Source organism: Kuraishia capsulata, genomic scaffold, assembly GCF_000576695.1.
Source record: "Kuraishia capsulata CBS 1993 genomic scaffold, Kuraishia_capsulata_scaffold_7, whole genome shotgun sequence".
In the NCBI taxonomy this organism is placed as follows: Eukaryota; Fungi; Ascomycota; class Pichiomycetes; order Pichiales; family Pichiaceae; genus Kuraishia; species Kuraishia capsulata.
Window position 1 is genome coordinate 960,949 of NW_019172956.1, and position 24,389 is coordinate 985,337.

At 45.2% G+C, this 24,389-nt stretch overlaps 11 protein-coding genes across 11 annotated transcripts, besides 1 other annotated feature; 6 read left to right on the plus strand and 5 right to left on the minus strand.

The window, feature by feature from the left end:
- Positions 1-19: 19 nt before the first annotated feature.
- Positions 20-4,191, minus strand: KUCA_T00005983001 (uncharacterized protein; the record flags this gene model as incomplete). The annotated part of the gene is made up of 2 exons (XM_022604607.1): positions 20-4,096; positions 4,156-4,191. The coding sequence occupies 2 exons, from the start codon at positions 4,189-4,191 to the stop codon at positions 20-22; spliced, it is 4,113 nt and encodes a 1,370-aa protein (XP_022461968.1).
- Positions 4,192-4,443: 252 nt separating this feature from the next.
- KUCA_T00005984001 (uncharacterized protein) lies at positions 4,444-6,966 on the plus strand (the record flags this gene model as incomplete). The annotated part of the gene is made up of 1 exon (XM_022604618.1): positions 4,444-6,966. One exon carries the CDS (start codon positions 4,444-4,446, stop codon positions 6,964-6,966), a length of 2,523 nt encoding a protein of 840 aa, XP_022461969.1.
- Positions 6,967-7,503: 537 nt separating this feature from the next.
- On the plus strand, positions 7,504-11,469 carry KUCA_T00005985001 (uncharacterized protein; the record flags this gene model as incomplete). The annotated part of the gene is made up of 1 exon (XM_022604629.1): positions 7,504-11,469. The coding sequence occupies one exon, from the start codon at positions 7,504-7,506 to the stop codon at positions 11,467-11,469; it is 3,966 nt and encodes a 1,321-aa protein (XP_022461970.1).
- Positions 11,470-11,656: 187 nt separating this feature from the next.
- Positions 11,657-11,731: a sequence feature (Short protein (KUCA_T00005986001, CDK29991.1) was converted to a misc_feature.).
- Positions 11,732-11,903: 172 nt separating this feature from the next.
- Positions 11,904-13,415, plus strand: KUCA_T00005987001 (uncharacterized protein; the record flags this gene model as incomplete). Its single annotated transcript, XM_022604640.1, has 1 exon — positions 11,904-13,415. One exon carries the CDS (start codon positions 11,904-11,906, stop codon positions 13,413-13,415), a length of 1,512 nt encoding a protein of 503 aa, XP_022461971.1.
- Positions 13,416-13,550: 135 nt separating this feature from the next.
- KUCA_T00005988001 (uncharacterized protein) lies at positions 13,551-14,244 on the plus strand (the record flags this gene model as incomplete). The annotated part of the gene is made up of 2 exons (XM_022604651.1): positions 13,551-13,663; positions 13,752-14,244. The coding sequence occupies 2 exons, from the start codon at positions 13,551-13,553 to the stop codon at positions 14,242-14,244; spliced, it is 606 nt and encodes a 201-aa protein (XP_022461972.1).
- Positions 14,245-14,367: 123 nt separating this feature from the next.
- KUCA_T00005989001 (uncharacterized protein) lies at positions 14,368-15,501 on the minus strand (the record flags this gene model as incomplete). The annotated part of the gene is made up of 1 exon (XM_022604662.1): positions 14,368-15,501. The coding sequence occupies one exon, from the start codon at positions 15,499-15,501 to the stop codon at positions 14,368-14,370; it is 1,134 nt and encodes a 377-aa protein (XP_022461973.1).
- A 549-nt stretch (positions 15,502-16,050) lies between these two features.
- Positions 16,051-17,619, minus strand: KUCA_T00005990001 (uncharacterized protein; the record flags this gene model as incomplete). The annotated part of the gene is made up of 1 exon (XM_022604673.1): positions 16,051-17,619. The coding sequence occupies one exon, from the start codon at positions 17,617-17,619 to the stop codon at positions 16,051-16,053; it is 1,569 nt and encodes a 522-aa protein (XP_022461974.1).
- A 1,632-nt stretch (positions 17,620-19,251) lies between these two features.
- On the plus strand, positions 19,252-20,736 carry KUCA_T00005991001 (uncharacterized protein; the record flags this gene model as incomplete). Its single annotated transcript, XM_022604685.1, has 1 exon — positions 19,252-20,736. One exon carries the CDS (start codon positions 19,252-19,254, stop codon positions 20,734-20,736), a length of 1,485 nt encoding a protein of 494 aa, XP_022461975.1.
- A 359-nt stretch (positions 20,737-21,095) lies between these two features.
- Positions 21,096-21,650, minus strand: KUCA_T00005992001 (uncharacterized protein; the record flags this gene model as incomplete). Its single annotated transcript, XM_022604696.1, has 1 exon — positions 21,096-21,650. The coding sequence occupies one exon, from the start codon at positions 21,648-21,650 to the stop codon at positions 21,096-21,098; it is 555 nt and encodes a 184-aa protein (XP_022461976.1).
- Positions 21,651-22,175: 525 nt separating this feature from the next.
- Positions 22,176-22,805, plus strand: KUCA_T00005993001 (uncharacterized protein; the record flags this gene model as incomplete). The annotated part of the gene is made up of 1 exon (XM_022604707.1): positions 22,176-22,805. One exon carries the CDS (start codon positions 22,176-22,178, stop codon positions 22,803-22,805), a length of 630 nt encoding a protein of 209 aa, XP_022461977.1.
- A 368-nt stretch (positions 22,806-23,173) lies between these two features.
- On the minus strand, positions 23,174-24,364 carry KUCA_T00005994001 (uncharacterized protein; the record flags this gene model as incomplete). Its single annotated transcript, XM_022604718.1, has 1 exon — positions 23,174-24,364. One exon carries the CDS (start codon positions 24,362-24,364, stop codon positions 23,174-23,176), a length of 1,191 nt encoding a protein of 396 aa, XP_022461978.1.
- Between the last annotated feature and the right edge of the window lie 25 nt (positions 24,365-24,389).

Here is a 24,389-nt window from a genome sequence, read left to right on the forward strand (position 1 = left end):
CATATTATCCAGTGGCTTGTCACTCAAAACTAATCTCAATTGGTTTCAGCTTCCGCAGGCCCAACGTCTCTCTTAGCTCCTGTTTCGTGATAATTCCGGTGTTCAGCTTGTCCATTGATAGACGCAACATGCTCTTCGTCAAATCACTTACAGGCGGCCGGTCGCTAACCTTAAGCTTTTCAACAGAACCTCTTAGCTCCTTCAGAGCTTTGATCTCGGAAATATGTTTTCGCAAAGTGGCGTCCAAGGCAATCAACACGTGCTCGAAATCCTTTGGACCCTGAATAGAGTCCCTGTAGACGAGACACTTGATCAACAATATTTTGGACTCCAGCTCTCTCTTGCTATCCTGTGCAGATGCCAGCTTCTCGCGAATTGCATTTCTGATGGTTGCCTGTCTGATATCCAGGGGCAACTTCTTCTTGATTGAAGTTTTGTCTGTGAACTGGGAATTCAGCAGGGCCAGGTCTTGGGATAACTTGAGAGAGTATTGAGACGAAGTGGTACTCTGAGCCTTGACATTGCTTACCCTTTCCAAAACTTGCTGCTTCTCTTCTAGATGTTCTTTGAGTTGACTTTGAATGGAATCCGCAATCTGTGACACTGTCGAAGCGTCGTCAAGTTTCCACAACTCTGGTCGATCCAAAGAGGTCTCTTCGTATTCTTGATCAAGTGCCGTATGGCTCTTTATGAATTTGCCAATATTTGACACATTCTTTTCCAGCACAAGAAATTCAGACTCCGTGTCATAGTATAGTCTTTCCACTTCTTCAAAGTCGGGATCCTCATCCAAAGTAGGATAAACAACCTGTCGAAGTTGGAGATAAGGAAGAGGTTCCATTGGCTTTTCCACTGGACTGTTGATAACCCCTACTGTCCAGTCGTCACTTGACTTACCAGACCGAACATTCTCTGTTTCCTCTGCTTTCTTGTCCACAGACTGATCAGGATGCAGAGGTTTGGAGGTAGCTTCTGGATACTTGGTTCCAATGCCATTATCGAGCTTGCTTTTGAACGAGTCTTGAGGTTTCTGAACACCCTCTTGAATCTTATTGGGCTCTGGCTTTGTATCCTGGACATCTGGGCTTTCCTTTTCAGCCGTCTCTGCCTGCTCTTTCCCTGACTCCAAACCCTCAGAACTGCTTTTAGCAGCTTCGGGCACTTTTGCTTCTGTTGAGGCTAAAGCAGGTTCAGGGTCGTCACTGCTTGCCTTCGTCTCGGAGACTTTTGGAGACTCTTCTGTGCCATAATCTGGGGTGGCCTCAAAAAGGTTTTTGGTTATTTCTGTTGGCTCTAATTGTTCAGGCTCATGTGGATTGAGTTGTTCGTTATCTTCAGGCACCGGCTCGTTCTGCTCTGCTGCAACATCACCGACAGAGTTGTCCACAACTGCACTGTCGTCTCTGAAAAACGATGTCTCTGGGGCAGCTGAGTCTTCTTCAAACGATACCTCATCGCCAGAACTTCCCAGGGTTCGCTCTTCGTCCAGTGTGGACGCCTCAGCCTCATCTTCCTCGCCCTCGCTTTCGATTCTCGAAAATTCAGAGCCAGGCTGAGAGGTATCAGCTGAAAGATTCACCAAGCTTTCAGGAACTTCGCTGTCATCACCAGTTTCATCAAACAAACTATCACCTTCTGCTGGCTCGTTCAAGTCGACATTTCCAAATGATAACTCAGACTCGTTGTTCGTTACCGAAGGGTCTTGCTCGTCATTTGCCAGTTCTTCCAATTCATCCTGTTCACTTTCTTCACTTGAGCTGTCTTCAGTATCTTTCTGAGCCGTTGTATTGGCCGGCGTGGAAAACAGAGGAGTAGACTTGGAGCCCAGAGTTTCAAAAGGAGACTTTGATGTCGAGCCCAAAGTTTCAAAGGGAGACGCTGATTTGACAGGTTCATTCAAGCCTGCAGAGAGATTCCCAAAGACTGATTTGCTGGCAAAAGCACCAAACCCTGATTTCATTGAAGCGGCTGGAGCCGTTGACAAGGATGTTCCAAATGAAGACTGTCCAAAAGTTGAGCTTCCAAAGGCAGTTTGAGTAGAGGACAAGGTCGGTGATGAAGTTCCAAAGGTGGACTTACCAAATGTTGAGCTTCCAAACGAAGTTTGTCCGAAAGCAGTCTGACCTGGAGTAGCGGCATTCGAGGCTGTTGGAGCTGTTGGAGCTGGAGAGGACGCTCCGAAACCGGGCTTTCCAAACGCTGAGCTTCCAAACGGACTTGGCTTCGATTCGGTTTCTCCAGTTGTTCCAAAAGTAGGCTTCCCGAATGCTGAACTGCCAAAAGCATTCTGTCCCGCTGCTGGATTCCCAAATGAGCTCTGCCCAAAAGCACTCTTGCCGATGGAAGACCCTCCAAACGCAGGAGCTGGCGTGGTTGACTTTTCCTCGGAGAATGTTTCCTTTGATTTTGAGGCGACTAAGCTTCCAAAAGGAGAAGCTTTCTCACCTGGTGGTGACGTCTTCTTGGCAGCTAAACCTCCAAAAGGAGAGGACGTTTCACCCGAAGTTTTGTTTAAACTAGCAAAAGGCGAGCTCTCTTGAGCAACTTTTCCAAACCCACTTGTACCACTTTGAAACGAAAATGCAGGTTTAGAATTCCCGGAACCACCAAATGCAGATGTGCTGGACTGGCCGAACGTGCTGCTCCCGAACGCTGTTGCGGTACTTCCAAAGGTAGAAGAGCCAAATGCAGGCGTCTTGGTCTCAAGAGGTTTCACTGAGCTGAATGGAGAATCAGAAGTGGATTTGGAGACTTCAAAAGGAGACTTCGAAGATGCAAAGGGATTGGCAGTAGGTGATGATTTAAATATGGAATCGGGCTTTGAGCTGGATATTGGCTCGGCCTTTGTTTCGGGTTTGGTCTCAGACTCAGCTATTTTCCCGGATATCTCGAAACTTGTGAACTTCTTAGCATGTTGAGATCTCTCGGCCTCAAAGCCCAAAATTGTGTCCAGCTTGACACTGCCGGTGCTGAGTCCTTTCTTATAGAATAATTCCCATGCCACCAGTTCACCCCGTTGGGTTAAAACCCAAATACGAGGCAGAGGAGGTGATCTTTCAACTCCCACCACTGGTGCTATAACGTCTTCAGTGGCAGTGAGGTCTAATGCAATTCCAAGTGGGGTGTCATCATCACCCGTATCTTCGTCAATTGGCAACTGGGCTCTGTCACCATCATTTAGCTGGGATATGATCTCGTTGGGACTGACAATGGCAATATCAGTAGACAAAGCACCCGCAACAACGTTCAAGAAAGGGAAATCTTCGAGCCATTTGTGGAGAGAAACGCTGTAGATTGTGGGTTTCCGTTCGATGATTCCGTAAGGAGAGCAGATCAAGGATGACTCCTTCCAGGTAAGAGTATCACCATCAATAGTGAGCATCACACCCGCATAGTCTGGACGCTCATCTTCGTCGCGTTCCACATCTCCGTAGAAAGTCAGCCACGAACCGGCCGAAACTGAACTGATGGAGATTGGAAACGAAGGGTCTATCGCCAGCCCAACAGGAGCATTCAACACTCTCTCAGAAAAATTCTCTGTATTCACCAACTGCAACTGTCCATTTTTGAGGCCAGCTAGAATTGAATTTGACTCGAAAGACGACCACGAAAATGAAAGAACGGACGAACCGATGAGCTTGGTATCCGTCTGATCCAGGTTTACTATGTGTAAATCTCCATTTTCCAGAAGTACCGCTGTCATGTGGCCGTACCATGGAGCATTCTGGAAGCTTTCAACACCATGGTCGAATTTCCGTATCGATTGTAGATTCGTCTCACCAGCAGAGAGAAACAGTAGTTCGTCACCCGAAGACGCAATCAGTTTGGAGCCATCCGCAGTATACGAAATAGAAGTTATCTTCTTTCCGGAAGTGGATATCACATTCTGATCTTCAACTTCAGTCGAATCTGCGCCAAGTTTTTCTACCAACTTGCTGATATCACCTGTGATGAGCTCTGTCTGGTTGTATGCAGCATACTTGCCAGTGGTATTATCCCATGCAAGAAAGTTCAGTGTGTTGTGTTTGAGTGTGGAACCATCGGATATTCCCGACAGCAACCGAATTCCTGAGCCGACTTTTCTGAACCCGAAATCCTGGAAAAACAGTTAGTAAATCGATCACGACATCGAGGCTTGAAGACTGTGGTACCTACCTCAGTAACCAACTCCTCCAATTCTTCAACAGCCATAGTGCAAACGTATTAGACGTGAAACACAAAGAGGATGAAGATTCGAGCCAACTTCAAAAGGTCCAAATAGAAAAACCCGTTATGTTCGTGTGGTGAAACTTGTCTCGTGTTTATGTACATGTTGGACAAATATTTTGGACTTGTAATGTAATTATGTAAGCTTGTTGGTACACGCCCAAAAATATTTTTGCTCTTCCGAAAAATTCAGTCTTATCAGAGTAGTCTGGTGTACATCTCCACCTCCACAGACCAATGGCGAAAAAGAAGTCACAGACCAAGGCCAAGAGCCAGAGGAGGGTTCAAGATGCCTTTCAAATGGCTGAGAGAGAAACCAGGGGCTGGGACAACAACGATAGCGATTCTGACGACAATGTCAGAGGAGGTATTATGAGGGCCAAGAAGAGCATGGAAGGAGGCCATTCCGGGAGCGAGGACGACTTTGAGGATGAGGAACTTGACTCTGACGAGGCATTTGGCTCCGAAGATGACTATGATATTCTGGATTCCAAGTTCAAGGGAGGAAAATTGAATGACGAGGAGTATGACAGTGATGGCTCCTACACTTCCATAGACGAGGATGATTTGATTCCACTCAGTGAGGTCTGGGACAGAGACGATGCGGATATGAAAAGCACTGTTCCAAGCTCTTCTTCTAAGCAATCCAATGATATTGTTTTGAACGAGGACTTTGAAAGCGAGAGCGAAGAAGAATCCTCGGATGACGAGCCATCTGAAGATGACGGTAATGAAGACGAGGAAGACCCCTTCACGGGTTTCTCGGAGGACGAAGAGATTGAGCTGTCCAATGTTAAATCGGCTATAGATGCCAAGCGGCCAAAAGCTTTGAAGAAAAAGAGGTTTTTGGTCAATGAGACGCAGACAGAAAGCGAGTTCAATGTTCCTGTCAATGGTACGTTGTCTTTGGAAGACATGATTGCCGGTGTCGAGGGTGCTCAGGAAGAACTTCGTTTTGTCGATACCACTGAGGATCAAGAAGGTGGTGCTAAGGTGGTTGCGGTCCCTCTCCCACAGAGCATAAAGGAAAGAAACGACAGAAGAGCAGCTTACGAGATCACCAAAGACGAGGTTAACAAGTGGAAAGACACCATCCAAGAGAACCGAAAGGCTGAGGTGTTGAAGTTCCCATTGAACCCAGAAGTCGAGCATAACATGCCTTCTTCGTTCACTGCTCCCGAGAAGCCTTTGACCGAGTTAGAGGAAAAAGTTCAGAAGGTTCTGGTGGAATCCTCTATGGATAACATGAAGAAAGAAGAAGCTCTGTTTGAAGAGATCATGTCTGCAAAGATGTCCAAAGAGGAGATGATGAAGAGAACCAACGAACTTAGGCTTATGCGTGAGTTAATGTACCGTGGACAGCGCGACTCCAAGAGGTTGAAGAAGATCAAGTCCAAAGCATATCGCCAGAAACTGAGAAAGGAGAAGCTGAAAAATCAGGAATTAATCGATGAACTCGAAGGTGATGATGGTGATGACGAAGAGGCAGATCTGCAGAGGGCCAGAGAAAGAATGTCGTTAAAGCACAAAAACCAATCTGCTTGGGCCAAGAGCATGACGAAAAGCGGTATGACCAAAGATAAAGAGGCCAGAGACGAAGTTGAGAGCATGTTAAGGCAGGGCGAAAGACTGCGTATGAAGCAGCTTGGCAGAGACGGAGAGGACGAAGACCAAAGGGACCTTGATGATATGGAACGAGAGCTTGAGGAAGAGAACGTTGAAGTTGATCTTTCCAAGCTCGGTAAAGGTGTTATGAATATGGATTTCATGAAAAACGCTGCAGCCAGGTCCAGGCAGGATAATCAAAGACTTCTTGAAAAGCTCAGAAATGGTGACGATTACGAAGAGGACCAAAACGTGGACTCTGTGAATGTGAGCCACAATGTGGGTAGACGTGTATACACTCCGGGTGTTTCAGATCTCAAAGCTCAAACTGCCGAACTGGACATTCAGGTTGCTAACCAGATCGCAGAGGAAAATGAGAAAAGTCTTTCTGGTCGTCTCAATGAGAGACGGAAGCTCTCGGAGAAGGTGGTTGTTTCTACTGAACAGGCCGTTAAAGCTACTGCTTCCAACCCATGGTTATCGTCAGATTCAAAGTCCAGAAAGTCCAATAGGATCTCTGTGGTTGACGAGTCTTCCTCTGTTTTGGCCAAATCTGCTTCGAAGATCAATAAGAAGAGAAGTGCAGGCTCCAATCACGATCTGGACGACTCGAATCTGATTGATCTTGACTCCACTCTTCGCGTTGTGGATCCATATGGAGGCGAAGACGAAGGAGAGGAACACGAGATTGAAAGCGGTGGAATGTTCAAGCAGAAAGACCTGATTAGACAGGCGTTTGCCGGAGATGATGTGGTCAAGGAGTTTGAGGAAGAAAAGAAACAAGTGATCGAGGAAGAAGACGACCAGGAAGTAGATGACTCCATGCCAGGTTGGGGAGGATGGGCTGGCGAAGATATCAAGCCCAAACAATCTAAAAAGAGAAAGATCGTGAAGGGAGTGATGAGCGCGAATAAGAGAAAGGACAAGAACATGAAGAAGGTGATCATCAACGAAAAGGTGAATAAGAAGAACTCCAAGTTCCAGGCCCAAGGTGTTCCGTATCCGTTCGAGACCATGGAGCAGTATGAGAGGAGTCTCAGGCTTCCAATGGGCCAGGAATGGACCAGTAGAGAGACTCATCAAAAGCTCACCATGCCAAGGGTTATTGCTAAGCATGGCTCTATCATTGATCCATTGAAGGCTCCGTTCAAATGAAAGTGAAAGATCCCTGTATGCTATAAATAAACATGTGCCCCCAATGAAACTGTCTTAAGCGAAATCTGCAGACTCTGTAGAATTTACCCATCTAATTTATCAACGTGTAACGCTGTGTATGTCCCATCTGGACATATCCTACCGTAGAGCCATTGAAGGCTCCTCCCCGGAGAAAAAAACCCTCTTCAAAGGGTATAATTCACCTGTCTCGGTACTCGCAATCCTCCAAAAGACTCCTTTTTCAACCAAACGATCGTCCATATACCCTAGTCTTTGTACCCCGAGTTTTAGACTCATCCTCCGCTCGTAATTTGAAGGTTGTTTCCCAATGGGGATATCGGTTTGAGCACGCTCGTATAATCGTATTTGCAGGCATCGCTCCCTGAGTTAATTATACGAGAGTCGATGGCTACCAAACAAGCCGTTGAGAGTTGCTGTTAACCCCTTTTGAACCCTGTTTTTTTCCAAATATTCGCTCAAATCTGCTATCTAACTGTTGTTGGTCGATAGATTCGCGAGGTGTTCGCGTTATATCGAATGAGTGTTACAGACATAGTGACACCGACCAAGGATGCATTGACCTCAGTCACAGATAACGAAAAAGGTCTTTCCTTTACGGAGACAGCGTCGGTCTCGCTCAAAGTGAGAGGTCTGTCTATTCGTGCAGTTTCAACTAGTGGATTGAAGCGCAAGTTTGCGCGGAAGAAAGAGGGAAAAGCAACCCAAAATCAGGATGCTGGTGAAGGCCACGATGTGTTGGGTGAAAAGTCAATTTTGTTTGATATGTCTTTCGACGTGCCGGCTGGCTCGGTTACTGCTATAATGGGAGGTTCGGGTTCTGGTAAAACCACTCTGTTAAACTCAATGGCTGGAAGACAGGGAAAATCGAATCTGGTCACTGAAGGGACCATCATGTACAATCAGTCGAAAAACATTTCGTCGATACGACACGCCTATGTGATCCAACAGGATATTTTGTTGCCTCAGCTAACATGTTTTGAGACCCTCAGTTATGCTGCAGAATTGAGATTGCCGAAGTTAACCAAGAAGGAAGAAAGACACCGGCTTGTGGACGAGCTGATTCTGGAGCTGGGCTTAAAGGAGTGCAGAGACACTATGGTTGGAGATAGAATTCACAAGGGATTATCTGGTGGTGAAAAGAGAAGACTCTCGATTGGAATACAATTGCTTGCTAATCCATCGGTGTTATTTCTAGACGAACCTACGACTGGGTTGGACGCTTACAGTGCTTTGCTATTGGTCCAGACTCTTAAAAAATTGGCTAAAAAGGGCAAAACTTTTATTGTCAGCATCCACCAGCCAAGATCTGACATTTTTTCTCTTTTTGACCAGATTTTGGTTCTTTCTAGGGGAAGAATGTGCTATGGAGCAAAAGGCAGCGAGATCATCTCATACTTTAGCGAATTGGGTTTCAATGTTCCGGAACTTGTCAACCCTGCAGATTACCTAGTTGATATCACCAGCATTGATTTCCGCACACCTGAAGCTTACAAGCGGAGTTCGGCCCGATATGATGTAATTGCTGAGTCCTGGAGGGCCCGAATGATGTCAACGGACGATACGCCTTTCGCAGACTCTGCTCCGAACGACTTGAGTGCGGAGACTTTTGAACCTGGACGAGCTCCTTTTCTCAGGGAAGTGAAGATTTTGGTGAGACGCAACTTTGTTTTGACATTTCGTGATCCTGTGGGATTTGCAGCTCTGATCTTCGAGTGCATTACTCTGGGCAGTGTGTGTGGTTGGGTATTTTACCGTCCAGGCACCTCACTTTCAGCCATTAAAACCATCCTTGGTTCTCTCTACATCACCACCTCACTTCAGGTTTACTTGTTATTATTATACGAAACCTACAGACTGTGTACAGTGGACATGAAGGTGTTTGATAGAGAGAGGTCTGAAGGATGCACCACGGTGTGGGGCTTTCTTCTTGCAAGAAGAATAGCCAAGCTGTGTTGCGAAGATATCATTGTACCGTTTATATTTTCCATCATCACCTACTTTATGTTTGGTCTGAGAACGGACAGTGCCAGCCATTTTTTCATCTTCTTTGTCGAGAATTTCGTTGGCCATCTGACGTCAATGTCTCTGGCCACTTTGGCAGTTGCCGTCTCAAGAGAAGTCTCTACTGCTACTCTCATTTGCAATCTCAATTTCACGTTTCAGAGCATGACCAATGGGTTTTTCGTGAACGCTAAGGATGCTCCAGTATATGTTAGATGGTGCAAATACGTTGCATATGTGTGGTATGCCTTTGGATGTCTCTCTTCCAATCAGTTTACTGGTTTCAAGGGTTCGTGCTTTGCTGAAAATGCTTCCAATCCCGACGTCGATACCATTTGCCAGGCTTATTCTGGCTCATTCGTTCTGGACTCGATAGGATTTTGGGAGAACTGGATTGCATTGCCAATATGTGTTCATCTGTGTTGGGCAATTGGATTCTACGTTGCAGCTGGTGTGTTTCTGACCCTCAAGCCTGTTGATGTGTCTATGGCCAAAGAAGTTGGGACCAAGATAAAGGACACAAATCTTGATTTACTGAGCAAGGACGTTGAGGAAGAAAAGGCCATTTCTCGTTCGACTCCAGAGGAGATCGGTATAACTTTGAGACTCCAGTCGCTCTGTCTGGGAGTAGAGCTCAAATCACCAATTCGTTCTTTGCTGAGAAACTCGGGCCAAAGCAAGGTCATTCTGAGTGATATTGATGCGGTATTCAAGGCTGGCAAAATGAACGCTATAATGGGGCCTTCTGGGTCCGGGAAATCGTCTCTGTTGAATCTGATAAGTGGAAGAGTTAACTCCAATCTCACCACGAGATATTCCTCGTCAGGATCTATCTACTTCAACCAATACCATGTGAACACCCATGTTATTCGCTCTCTGTGCTCGTATGTGTCACAGGATGACGATAATCTGTTGCCCTCTCTTTCAGTCGAAGAGACGTTGAGATTCGCAGCTACTCTGAGGCTTTCTAGAAGCAAAATGACCAGAGCCGAAATAAACGAACTGGTGGATGGGTTCATCCGGAAAATGGGTCTCACAGAGTGTAGAAACACTCCTATTGGTTCGGAGTTCGTCAAAGGTATATCTGGAGGAGAGAAAAGACGAGTCTCCATTGCAATACAACTGCTGAACAATCCAAAGATTTTGTTTCTTGATGAACCGACGTCAGGTTTGGATGCCTTCACCGCATCCTCCATACTGGACGTCTTGAGAAAACTGACTGAAGAGGGAAAAACCGTCATAATGACAATTCACCAACCACGCTTCGATCTGTTCAATTCATTTGGATCGGTGCTACTTCTGTCGAAGGGAGGGAGAGTTGCATTTGATGGGTCCCCTACAGAAATGCTGGATCATTTCGGGTCATTGGGATATCCAGTTCCTGCTCTTACTAACGCTGCAGACCATGTGCTTGATTTGATCTCGTATAACACGCAGAACGAGATTGCAGAAGCCAATACTAGAATGCGAGTTTCGCAGTTGTTGAACGTTTGGGACCAGAAAAAGACGCAGCAAAAATCTCTGGAGCTCACTGAGCAGACAACCGTTGTCGATGATACTTATCTCATGGCTGAACAATTCAGCACATTTGTGAGGAAAAGAGCTGCCACCTTGACTGCTTTTAAGACGTTATGTCGTAGACAATTCCTGTGTGTTTGCAGAGATATGAATTTGTTCATGGCAAGAATAGCGCAGGTAACTGGTATGGGAGTTATACTGGCTCTTTTCTTTGCACCCATGAAGCACAACTACAATTCTATTCAGAATAGGATTGGTATTCTTCAGCAGATATCCTCGCTGTATTTTGTGGGGGTCTTGAACAATGTGAGTGTTTATCCGATGGAAAGAAACTTCTTTTACGAAGAGTACGAGGATAACGTTGTGGGATCAGTCTCGTTCTTCCTAGCTTATCTGACTTGTGAGCTTCCATTTGAAATCTTCACCGCCCTGGTGTTCTCTGTTTTTGTGGACATGGTGGTTGGTTTACCGAGAAATCCCGAGACTTTTTTTGCTTTGGCGTATGGTGCGTTGATGACAGTTAATACTGGGGAATCCTTGGGCATTATATTCAACACATTGGTGGATCACGCGGGATTTGCGCTAAACGTGATCTCGCTATTGGCCTCGCTGGCTACCATGATGTCTGGTTTGATGTCCTTGAACATGGGTGCTTTTCTACGTGGCGTAAATTGGGTCTCTCCTCTTTGCTACGTCGTGAAGATCTCTACGAATTTAGTGTTCACTTCAGATGTCCACTTCACGTGCGATAACACAACGGCCAACGCTGATGGTACTTGCACTTTCTCCAATGGTGAAGATGTGTTGCATAGTTACGGGTTCCATGCCAATGTACCGCTCATGTGCGGCCTTCTTGCGGTCGTGACAGTCTCGTATAGACTTATAGCATATGGAGTTCTGAGGATCAGACTTCTCAGGGTTAGTTTGGATGATTTCAGGGCTAAAGTTGGCCTGAAGTCGTAGGCGAAGCTGAAGACTCTTGCAGGAGCTTCAAAGCGCAATGTCTCTACCTACACTTAGTGGACCAATATAATGAATTAATGAGTATTTACGAACTGAAAATTGTACAGATCATATGTATTTAAACCAGGTTTTACTTAAAATTACTGGGCTTTTTGTATGGTCGTGTTCTGTTTAATTTACTTTAATCTCAGTGTGTTGAACAAAACTTTACCCAAATCAAGAAAAGCGCGAGTGGTTTAGTGGTAAAATGGATCGTTGCCATCGATCCGCCCCGGGTTCGATTCCCGGCTTGCGCAATTCTTTTTTTGTTTTTTCACTTTTCAGATTAGAAGGTTGTTGTTTTTTTTGGATCTTTGAGCTCATCAGATCTCGAAGTGCAGAAGTCTCTGGAAATCCGATATCACGGTCTATCCTGGTGCTGATTGTGTTAAACAATGCTTCGTCTGAAATTTTTCACTCCCAGCCCGATTGGGCTGACGAAATGTGTGAGGTTATACTCCAGCGTCTCAAAAGTGATACCGAGAGAATTAAAACCCTACCATGACAGATTGAGCTCTCTGAATGACTCAGGAGAAGCAAGAGATGTTGTCGAGGCTTCAGAGACAGACAGTGAGCTGAATGAGGACTTCAAATCCCAGCTGTATAACCAGGTGATACGGCAGTTCGCACGAAGTGACTACTCGGTGGTGAACGAATTTTCCGGAAAACTTACAAAGTTAGGCAAGCATTTAGAACCTGGCGCATTGATAGAAGCAATAAAGTATAACCCAGGGAGAGTGAATACCAGCTGGGAGATATATGAGAAGTTTGCACCAAATGCTGCTCTGGAGGCCTCACCGGTGCTTGCACAGATCTTATACCTGGAGGTACTTGAGAAGCTGTGTCTCGGGGAACTGATAGATATTGAGGAGGGCTATGAGATGGATGAAAAGTCTTTGGGAAAGGCATTCCAGCTGGTTGGCAAATTGGTTGCTCCAGTTCCTGAGTCTCTCCGCAAAGTTCTGGTAGAGGCTTGTATCAAACTGGATCTCGTGCCCATGATCGCACTTTTGGAGGTTCAAGATGCACATTTAGAAGACTTGATTCTTACTCTTGAAAATGAGGAGGAGAAAATTCTACAACTGTGGAAGCTTGTGAATGAGTCTTCTGCCAATGTCCAGGTTTTCAAGACCGTCATACCCGTGATTGCGAGGAACATCAAGGAAGAGTCCGGAAAGCAAGAAAAGCTGCAAAAATTCATAAAAAATGCACAGATTTCCGAAGACTCTGCACTCAAGACTCTTTTGGACCTAAAAGCTTCCAAGTTGCTGGAAAATACGCTAAAAAGACTCCAGGATCTAAAGGCTGACTCTGGGGCTCATGATGATGCTCTTGGCGTAAGACTTCTGCTACTGAAGTCGATTGGCATTTATTCAGAAGATTTAAAGAAAACTTTGGAATTGTTCCACAAGTACCAGAGTGTTGAAAAATACAAGCGTGAGGATTTGCAGAAATCAATGGCGGTTATCCTGGCTTACCATTCGGTGCTCAGTGGTAATCAGATACTTCTGCAGGTGAGTGAATCGATGATCCCACAAACTCCCATCCCGGCTGAGTGCACTGCCGCTCTTATCCTGGCAAATGGAGCTCTTGGAAATCCAGAAAATTCGCTTGATATTTATAATGCCAATATCCAGAACGTTTCAAAAGATAATCTGAATCAGCTTGAAATTTCAGATTCGGCCCTTCTCACTGAAAGTTTGATTGCGGTGTATCTGGGACAGCAGGATCGGGATTTTGCTGAGCTCATCAGAAATGGAGCCACGAGCTCGGGACTCATCTCTAGAGATACCGGAGTAACCAGAGTCAAGGCCATGTTCAAGAACTATGGGGATCTGGTTGAAGAGGCCGATACCGAGTCTCGGCTGAATGCAATGCTCATCGGCAGAATAAAAGATTTGGCGTAGATAACGGTGGTCACGTGAACTTTCGAATTTTTCAAAGTCCTAAGATTGCGACGAGAACGTCAAATACATAGAATGGTTGAAAAACTTTGGATTTTTGATTCGTAAAAAAGCCAGAGATTAGATCTGATTACAAAAATGGCTACCAACATCACCTGGCACCCTAATTTGACTCACGAAGAGAGAAAGGCCTCCAGAGGCCAATCTGGAGTTACTGTATGGTTGACAGGCTTGAGTGCGTCTGGTAAGAGGTGAGTCTTCATTATTTCATAGGACTTCTTTGGGATTCCCACAGTTTCCACCTTTCGGAACCAAATATCTAACTTCATTTCTCCATAGTACCATCGCATGTGCCCTTGAACAATACCTTCTGGAACAGGGCATATCTGCCTACCGTCTGGACGGTGATAATGTGAGATTTGGTCTCAACAAAGATTTGGGATTTTCAGAGGCAGACCGCAACGAAAACATCCGCCGCATTGCTGAAGTCTCGAGACTTTTTGCCGACTCTTGTACGGTTGCGATCACTTCGTTCATTTCTCCATACAAGGCAGATCGCCAGAAAGCTAGAGAGCTGCACAAACAGGACAACCTGCCATTTGTGGAAGTTCACGTCGATGTGCCTATTGACGTTGCCGAGCAAAGAGATCCAAAGGGACTTTATAAGAAGGCAAGAGAGGGCTTGATCAAGGAGTTCACCGGGATTTCTGCTCCTTACGAAGCACCCGAGTCCCCTGAGATTCTGCTGAAGACGACCGAGCTGAGTGTTGAGGAGTCTGCAAAGAAGATTGTGGATTACCTTGTGGAGAACAAATTGATCACGTTGAAATAGTAGCAAAATGTATAATACTTTGCAAAGGAGAAGTGTTTGTTAGTTGGTAGATCTGAAGTGAACATTCATGTTAGTCAATAGATACATTAGCTATCCTGTTTATACTGGCCATATCATCTACCCCTATGTTGCTGTAGATGCCTTCGAAACTCTGTCCCTTTTGTTTATCACCATTTTTATTGCAACAATCCACTTCAACAACTCTTCCTCGTTATCTGCACAAAAACGTATCCTCTTCTTCTTCGTTATGATAAGCAGGCACCATAACCTGGTCCGCGAAAGAGGGTCCAACTCGCAAATATCCAAGATATCGTTAACATCGATTGTCTTGATCGGTTTGTCTCTTCTTGTAGATGCTTTGTAGAAATACATTCGCTTGTTGGTCAGGATAATGCGGAACTTTTTCCATTGGCTGTAGGTCTTGTACAGTCTGGAGAGATGACCCTGTTCTATAAGAATTTCGTTCTTGGCGTCTGATCCAAACTGAATGTCTGTAGCCAGATCTGTTAGCTTGCTCGACGGGCTTCCTTCTTCGCCCGGTTTGGTGTTCATTGGAGAGAGACTCTCCTCGATCACATCCAGAGAGGGCTGTTGATTTGTATTTGGTGGTAGGACCGCCGGTATCACGGCGTTGGACTGTTGGAATGAATCCGACGCGCACGACGTATAATTTGGATCATCAACTCCACTGAACTGGTCATGGCCGGATGTTTCTAGGTTGGGAGCTTTGACATTTGGTTTCTGGAACGGCACCGCGAAGATTTGCTCGGCCTGCTCCTTTTCTTCGACTTCTTCGTCTTTTCGGGCTCCGTTTGACTCGTCATGTGACTCGTCCCCATGGTTAATCACTTTCTCCAGTGCACTTTTCCAGCTCTGGTAGATGTCCTCGCTCTCAGCATAGAGCTTCAATTTCTTGTTGTTCGTGTACACCACGAAATGGGGATAATTTGAGTGTTTCTTGTCTACACGGCTTGTAGATCTCAGATTCGAAACATCTATCACACTCGTTGGTTTGTGCTCCTTGGAGTCTTTGTATTCGGCCAGCTGGCCTACCCGTAACACGAACCATTTCTTCTTGTAATTGTGCGTGGTGGCTGACTTCCGGTAAAGATAAGATGCAACAAGGATCTTGTTGGGATCTTTGCGGTTGTTCTGTGGCGACAATGGCTGCAACGGCCGCTGGATGGTGTTGGTCTGTATGATTTGGTGGTGGCCGTGACTGGTCACCGGCCCGATTCGCGATAGTCCCGAGACCATTCTGTAATCGCAGGAGAAAAAACGTGTCCCTATTCAACACGAAGCGACCCTCCAAAAATGGAAACCAGACCTGAACCAAGTGAATAATCTGTCTTCAACAGGTGTTTGAACCAGCCAGCGTTAGAGAATCCAAATGTGGTGAGGGGATTGGAGTACGTGTAGAAAGCAATTTACCCCATTGGGAATAGTTCATGCGCCGCACGTGATGGTACATGAACAATAAACGAATGAAAGATGAACGAGCTTTAAAAAGAACGTTCTTAATATGATTTTATAATTTTATTGTTTCAATATTGGCAAGGAAATATGGCTAGAAAATGTGAAACACTTGGGCCAAGTCTTGGTAACGACTATTAATTGATAAAAGGCAGTTTGAAATGGACGTTATTTGGTTTACATCAAGATGAATTACATACATAGCAGCATTAGCGATGAAACGAAAAAATAATATTAAGGAATGTGAGAAAGTTAAATTAATTTTGGCGTCGTGATGCTTCTGGCCAGCAACACGGCCATATTAGAGCTCGAAGCTTGCTTGAGCTCTTAGGCTCAAGCCCTCTCTAGATACTCAGCCTGAGTCTTGTTCTGTGATTCAGAAGATTCAACACGAGGGTCATAATTTTCCTCGTCTGAAAGGGACTCAACCTCCTTCTCAAACTCGTTGGCGGCCGACTCCACCTTGAGGTTGGCATTTCTGTTCTCTGGACCAGCTAGAACGATCAGCAAGACGTAGCCAAACACACAGCCGATGAAAATGGACATAACCAGAGCATAGTTGTAGATCTGGTCACCAGTCTTGCTCTGCAAAGGAAATCTTTCACCGATAGTGGTTTCAATGGTAGAAGAGGCAGATGAGGCCAGGTTACCAAGTTGGTAAGCAGCACCCACAATGAATGCTCTGAACTCTGGTGGAGACAGTTCCGAAAGATGGACAGGAACGACTCCCCATGCACCCTGAACAAAAAATTGGAGAAAGAAACAACCTGCGTTGATAGCTGAGTTGTTAACAAAAGCCCAAGGATAAATAAGAGCGCCTCCACCAATGCAGCAGACAATGATGGAGAGTCTTCTTCCAACAAACTGCGACATGTGGCCCACAAAAATTCCTCCAGTGATGGCACCCAGGTTCGCAACACAGTTGGTGACCGTGGATCTGTCAGCAGAAAATGAATATTGTTTGGTAAGCAAAGTTGGATACAGATCCTGAGAGCCATGAGACATGAAGTTGAAACCGGCCATGAGGAAAACCATGTAAATGATCATCAACCAGTAGATCTTGAGCGAAGCAACTGCTTTCTCCTTGAAGGTTGGTTGGGAAATGTTATTCTCGACGTTGTATTGCTCAAGTTGTTTCTTCTGCTTGAAAAACTCGGTCTCAGGCAAGAGAGACCTGAACACCACAATCAAGAAACAGACACCTGCTCCGAACCAGAACATGGCTCTCCAGGACTTGTCGGTAGTATCAGCAATGGCTCTGGTGAACACCACAGCCAACAGGTAGCCAAGAGCATAGCCTTGTTGAAGAATTCCACTGATGATACCTCTGGCTTCAACGGGACAATCGTCCAAAGCAGTGGCTGCGGCGTTTCCGTAGATACCTCCCAGCAAAATTCCAAACACAGCACGAACACCGAGGAACTGCTTGTAGTTCTTGATAAAACCAGTACCAATTTCAAGAATGCACATGAGCAAAAGGTTGATGGTGAAAGGCCATTTTCTTCCATATTTGTCACCCAAGTAACCGAAGATGAAACCTCCTACGGATCTCAACATCAGCACCAAAGTGATACCCCAAGTAATGTCCTTGACTGACTTGTCGAAGTCCTCAGCCAATTTAGAAGCATTCAAAGAAACCGAGAAAAAATCGTAGGCGTCCCAGGTCCAACCCCAGAGGGCAGCAAGGATCATCAGCCATTGGCGACCAGGAATGAGCTTGAGAGGAGGAAGTGGATTCAACAAATGTTTGTTAGCCTGGAAGTGGCCCTTTGGTGGCAGCAGATCAGTAAACCTCGTCACTATGTATCTCTTAATAGAGGCAGAGCTGAAGTTTGGCTTGTGCGGGTGGTGGATTTCACCATCGTGGGATATATGAGACACGGCCTCGTTGAGACTGCTCATTGTACAATGCTTGCTTTAACGCGTCAAAACTAACAGAACAAAATTTTGTAAAAGCGACTGAGACTGGCAGAGACTTGCAGAGACTAGCTCTCTATTTTATTCTATCGCAATTAAACAAGGATGTTAAAAAACACTTGTGGTGGTGGAAAGAAAAGAATGTCTACTCAACAACAAAATGGAATCCCGTTGGTAATATGGAATTTTTTTATTGGAGCCCCCAGCCCAATCCAAGTCTTTCTACTTTCGAGTCCGGCGAAAAAAAACCGTGCTGCGGGGGTCATGCATTTTTCTCCACAAGTCCCAACAGGGTAAAAGAACCGTTCCCGATATGTCGTAAGCCGTTCCCGACAGGCTGAAGATCAGCAGGAGGCAATCTGCATTAGTGGTGGCCAATAGCAGGCCAAGCCAGGATAGGCTTAAAAGTGTTTCCCCGGCACAAAATATGCCAATCAGATCGCGTGGATTAATTGTAAACGTGACGGTAGACTGCAATCGTTCGCTATCTCCTGCTGACATACCCGGTTTCTCCTGCCAAAAAGCCCTCGATGGGGATTGAAATTTTGTCCAAGCACTACAATACTACTCGTGTGACCTTTTGTGCACTTCCAGAGGGAAATTATCTTTTTTCCGTACTTGAATCTACTGGCTAACCTTTGTAATCAGCCTCCCCTTTGAACTGCGTTCCAGTGCAACATGGGGTGTATGTAATCAGGAGAGGGACCCGTGAGGGGGGTACACCGGGTTAAAGAAGTCTTGGTCCTGCAAAACGGCATCGGCCAAGCCAAATGTCTGCTGTGTATTCTTCCGTTTTTTCATCCCCCGCTGCTTAAAATGGGAGCCAAGACCGAGAACCCCTCTTCTTGCGACTTGCACACCCCCTGTTCACGGAAAAACTCTTTGGACGGATCCTCTTGGCTTGCAGTGCGAACAAGAAATAGAGACGCGCGGTATCAGTGAAATTATATTTTGTTGGGTCCGATGGTGGCCTCGAAATTGAGAATAGTGGACCTTTGTCCTACATTGTTAAAAGCACCGCTTAAACGCTGAAAGCTGCGTAAAGGGCGAGCTGCAGGGGGTACGTGTATTGTAGGAGAGTGGCTGCTTTTTTTCGATCTTTATGAAGAGTTTGTGTAGTCAGCCTCGAGTTCGACGAATGGGGCCGTCATGTTAGACCCGAAGGTGGAAAAACAAGTTTTCAAACAAGTAAAAAGAGATTTAGACAAAATGGTGGTTTTATACCACTGCAATCTTCGAGAAAGTCCAAACCCCGTTGGGGACCAATTTTATCCAATAAGTCAAGTTGAAATTGTAACATTCCCGGATGTATTTTGACCTCGTTCAGTCATGAGAGTCGGCAACGCACTTGAAAATGCTTCTCGTTTATATGCGGCGTTTTTATTACCCATGCACTATATTTGATATCCACACAGCTACCCGCAATATAACCCGTTTAGGAAAGATATAAACACCATACCAATCTAAAAATTGCCAACTCCTCTGTGATTAAAAGGCATATCCGGATGCTAAAAAAAGATATGATTCAACTTCGTACCAAAATTACACTTTTTCCGTCAAACAAAAGTTTCAACCGCGAATTGGCCCTGGTTTCGAGTGAGAAACTAGGTATCAAACATGGTTGAATCCTCCTCCTCAAGCACGTCCTCCCACAACGGGTCAGGCCTGAGAACCCCGGCTTTTCCTTCGCATTTGAGAAGTATGAGCTCCCATGTTGCCATGACCAGGCTCTCCAATCTTGCTGCCGTAACAGTTTATAGTGACGGGGGGTCCAAAAGTGATCTCAACACTGTGAACTCCAGTGTCGTCTTCAATACTAGAGTCGGCTCCGATTCGAGTATCACGTCCTCCAGATATGATGATTACGAGGGCTCGCTGCACAGAAACGTCACTACAGCCAGTCGTGTTAATCCACGAGGCCAGGAAATCTACAGGAGGAGCCAAGAGCAACTTTACGGCCACCGTCAGACGGGCCCAGCATCTGCTGCCAACTCAAGCATTACTACCAGCATCAACTACAGACCACCATCAACTATTCCAGAATTGAAAGAAATTGATAGGCAGAGGTCTCAGGTCTCTGTCTCTGTTGCTGGAAGTCGTTCTACCCACAGATCTGAAATGGTTTCGGTTCAGAGGTCAGTAGGTGCCACGACGTCTTCTAGTTTAACCCATGCGTCTTCCCTGAGAAGGTCAAATGCTACTAAACGCAAAATCGGCTGGCTTTCTGCAATCTTTAGCAGCAAGCTTCGACTGAAGCGATTTGTGCAGAGGTTTAAGAAAGGGTTTGCTAGGAATATTCTCAGGCGAAAGTCCAAGAAGGCCAAGAAGTCCAAGACGAAGAAGAGACCTACAATTACACGGATCGACGACTGGTACACTCCCGACCTCCACACTTACGAGACAATTAAACAAGTTCATGAGAAACAAAAGGATATCAACAGGTCGCGTTCAATGAGGTCCACTGTTACTCAAAACGCAGCCCCACAACAGCAAACTCCCAAGCCTGAAAAATCACAGCAGCCCATGGCTCCAATTGTGGAGGAGCCAAACCTATCATACGGATCTCGAATGGACGATTATCTTTCAGCGGAAGAAGCCAAGGTTGTTAACAGATATGACTCGGATATTGATAATTTCTCGAAAACTTTCTACAGAAGCTCTTTTGAGCTTGAGCCCACGGCGGTGCTTCCAATAGAAAGTTCCAACCCAAACTCTCCACAAATGCATGTCAAACCCAAGTTCAGTAAGAACGAAGAACTCAACCGCGTTTTCGAGCTCTGGAAGCACTATCTTGGTTTGGTTGTTTCCAACCGTATCGAGATGAAACTGGAAATTGCTAAGATTGCTCAGGGAGACTCCGAAAAGCAGCAGAACCAAAACGCGAGACGGCAAAGCGTTCTGGAGTCAATCTTGTCGGATTATGATGAAGAATCGTCGGTTTTTTCCGGAGCAGATTCCGAGAATATTGGAGCCCAATCTATTGCTATGTCGGACGGAACTTCTGCAGCCTCGCAAGAGAGTTTTGACAGGTATAAAAAAGCACCTGAGTCTCTTGCAGGTGCTTCTCGTCATCCTGGGGTTGCGGCTTACGTTTCGGTCTGATTTTGCCTGCGCAATTTGATATTTCCAGTTAAAACATCCTTCGATACATGGGAAAGACGCTTTTTTTGTATACTACATTTTATTGATTTTTTTGTCCTTTCACAAACTTGCTTTTCGGAATGAAACCGGGCCTTTGTCGTATAGCTAGAAGGACGTTAGCCCATTGTGCGATGAATAACATGTATAATTATTTAATTTTGATCGACAGTAATATCGTGTTCATTTGAACATAGTCTTCTCTATCATAATCAAATACTCAGACAGAAATTTGACTTCATTTACTATCTGTTGCCTACTCATATTGCAATAACATAAAGTGTCCATATTTGAAAAATAGCAGAAATTGAACCTCACCATCGCTAATAAGTATTCCATGAGTTATCAATCAAAGGTAAATCGCCAGGACCATCATAGATCTTATTTAGAATTGCCTGCTCAGGTAGCAAATATCTAGAGGTCTGCGTCCCAATCTTTGACAATTCTCTCCATCTTTCTAAATCTTGAACTTTGTAACCATGGGCAAGATTAGAGTTCTCCCAATGACCTTCACTGAAAGCAATCAAGGTTGAAATCCTCTTTTCGTCAATGTCTATAACCAATGAGACAATGGTTCCGGTCTCTTCTAACCAATTGACTTGCCAGATGTTTTTGCGAATTCTTTGATAGAAGGTCTCTTGGAAATTGTTTCTACCATTCATTGGACCACCAGAGATCTTATAGATAATCCGGGTCTCATCTGGCACATAAAATTCATAATCCCAACCGTTCAAATATGTATATTGAAAGTGTTTGTTTTTCATTTCATTATCAAATTCTGGCTGAGGGACAGGTTTTCTAACTTTGCCAACTGTGGGGTCATAAGGTGTAGTCAGAATCTTCTTCTGATGCTCAGTCATATTTTGGTTAACAGACATCTTGGATTGAGTTTTGTTATTTATCAATTGATCGAAGTAAACTTTATCTCAGAGAACAAATAGTAATTAAAGCTGCTGTCTTTTAAGAATTCCCCCTTGAGGGCTTAGTTGCTTGATTTACCCGGACAACTGACGCAACATTCTTCCGGAAATTGCGGATGCGAAAGAAGCACGTGCCTGAATTGTGTTTTTATTATCTATTGTCAGGCAATAAAGTTATTGGATTCTCAGTCAAATAACATTCTATTTAACTGATTTATAGTCTTCTCTTTCTTTTGATGGTCTCAAGCAAAGGTCTTAAACATAACATATACGTCTTACCCGTCTGGGAAAATATGGAATGACTTTTTGATGGGCTGTTTGGGATAGATAATATCTGCGGCATATTATGGTAGGCGCACTCTTGTTGGTACACATGGGTCGTGCTCTACTCGCGATGTGAAAAAAAAATTTGTCTATCTCTAAAGCACTTAACTAACTATTAAAATACTACACCCATACAATCGGTGAAATTGCACACAAAACATGAGAATCTACGCCTGTCACTTCTGCTCATCGCCCGTGTACCCGGGTCACGGGATAATGTTCGTGCGTAACGATGCCAAGGAGTTTCGTTTCTGCCGTTCCAAGTGCCACAAGGCCTTCAAGCAACGTCGTAACCCAAGAAAGCTGAGATGGACAAAGGCCTTCAGAAAGGCTGCTGGTAAGGAGCTGGCAGTAGACTCAACCTTGACTTTTGCTGCCAGAAGAAACGTTCCAGTGAGATACAACAGAGAGCTCGTTGCAACGACGTTGAAGGCGATGGCCAGAGTCGAGGAGATCAGACAGAGGAGAGAGCGTGCCTTCTACAAGAACAGAATGAAGGGCAACAAGGAGAAGGATCTGGCTGCAGACAAGAAGTTGGTGGAAGACCACCCCGAATTGTTGAGAATGAGAGACGTGGAGTTACGCATAAGGGAAGAGAAGGCTGCCAGAAGAGCGGCTGCCGAGTTGGAAGCCGAGGACGAGGACGAGGAGATGGATGTCGACGACGAAATGGACGTTTCCGAAGAAGAAGAAGAGTCCGAGGACGAGGAGGCCCAGAGAGTCAAGCAGAAGATCATACTGAAAAACAAGACCAGGAGCAAGAAGCATGCGACCCAGGTGAGGTTCTGAGGAAAGAGTTTGCAAGTTATTTGCGAAAAGTCCATTTTTTTAGTGTTTATTTACATGTATCGAAAGTCAGTTTTGCGCATCGTTGAGATTTTGTGAGTGAGTAGAAGTTGATGCAGTTGCAGCTGCAGATAGAGGAGGCAGGTAATAAATGGAAGAGCCTCTTCCCTCTTCACTGCCCTCGTTGTATGGACTTTGCCAAAAAAGTATTTTCATTTTTCAGCTCGCTATCTTAAATACGACAAAGTATCCTGATTTAGTCTGGCTGAGGTTCTCAAAAGCCTGGACGAGCCAATTTCACTCTCAGCTACAACGACTCTTGCGAAAGAGAGGCTTATTGAAACTTTCCACAATGCTTCCTAAAACGTCCACTATTTTTCCACATTATCCAGGCTTTCGTCTTCCGCAATCCCTTCTTGTTTTAATGTGATTTTCGCGTTAATTTCAGCTTCACTTTCTGTGGCAGCCTCATCCTTCTTTGGTCTCGAATCATTGGGAATTTTCTTGAACATCCCAATAAATCCACCTCCCTGAACTCTAATCCCAACCTTGGGCCTACAAACGGCAACTTGCTCGCCCGTTTTTCGCACATATGTGAGTCTGGTGTCCCATTCACGCATTCCTCCGCCAGCCCCACTGGTGATCTCAGCACATCTCACAAACGTGAGTTTTATATCTCTGTCTTCCTGAACCAGCTTAATTGCTTCCATAATCTGCGTAATCGACGGTGTGAATATAACCAAGGGAGCGTCATGTTTCAGCGATTTGGCCACCTCTTTGATCTCTAGATGTGAGTCTGCCATGTCCAGAAACGCCCCACTCAAGAATGCAAATTCGGACTCTAGTCTGTCATCGAGTTGCAAATCATTAGACAGTTTTCTATACTTTGCGGAGTCTTCTCCAGTCAACCACGAAGACGGAGATTCCGCAACATGGAACTCAACATTCTTGGAGTACATACCTCTCTTGAAGTTCTTGACCGTTTTCGCTGCTCTTTTAGAGTGAAGCTCTCGATTATCTATGCTGTGCAATATAGCTCCCCTCAACTCGGGTTTACTCTCGGTGGCATGACAATTAGCAGCATGAATAGCACGTGCCATGGCTATGGAGAAGGATCCATGGCCACTTCCAGCTTCCAGGTACTGAAGTGGTTTCTCCAAAAGTTCACCAGAATGACTCAAAGCAGGATAATCAACATGTATATCCATCATAGACACAATGGCAGCGGCATCTGGCGCGTATATTGGCTGGGCATCACGGTCACTCAGACTGATGTACTCCTCCAATGTAGGATGAACCGCCATGTATCTGTCTTTGCGTCTGTGCGACTGTAAAATGGTAGATCTAGGAAATGATCCAATCAGATCATTATGCTCGATTTTGCCGTCCGGAACGGACAATTGACCATCTTTTTCGAGAGGCTTGGAAAGAGATACCTTGTCTGGCCGGGCAAGCGACCGCAGAAGTACTAGGTCACCTTCCTGGAACTTGGTAGATGCGCATCTTGCAGACCTAACTACAGAAATAGATACCAGCCTAAATCCAGGCCTGTTGACAAACATTTCAATCTGTGTGGGCTGGTTAAAT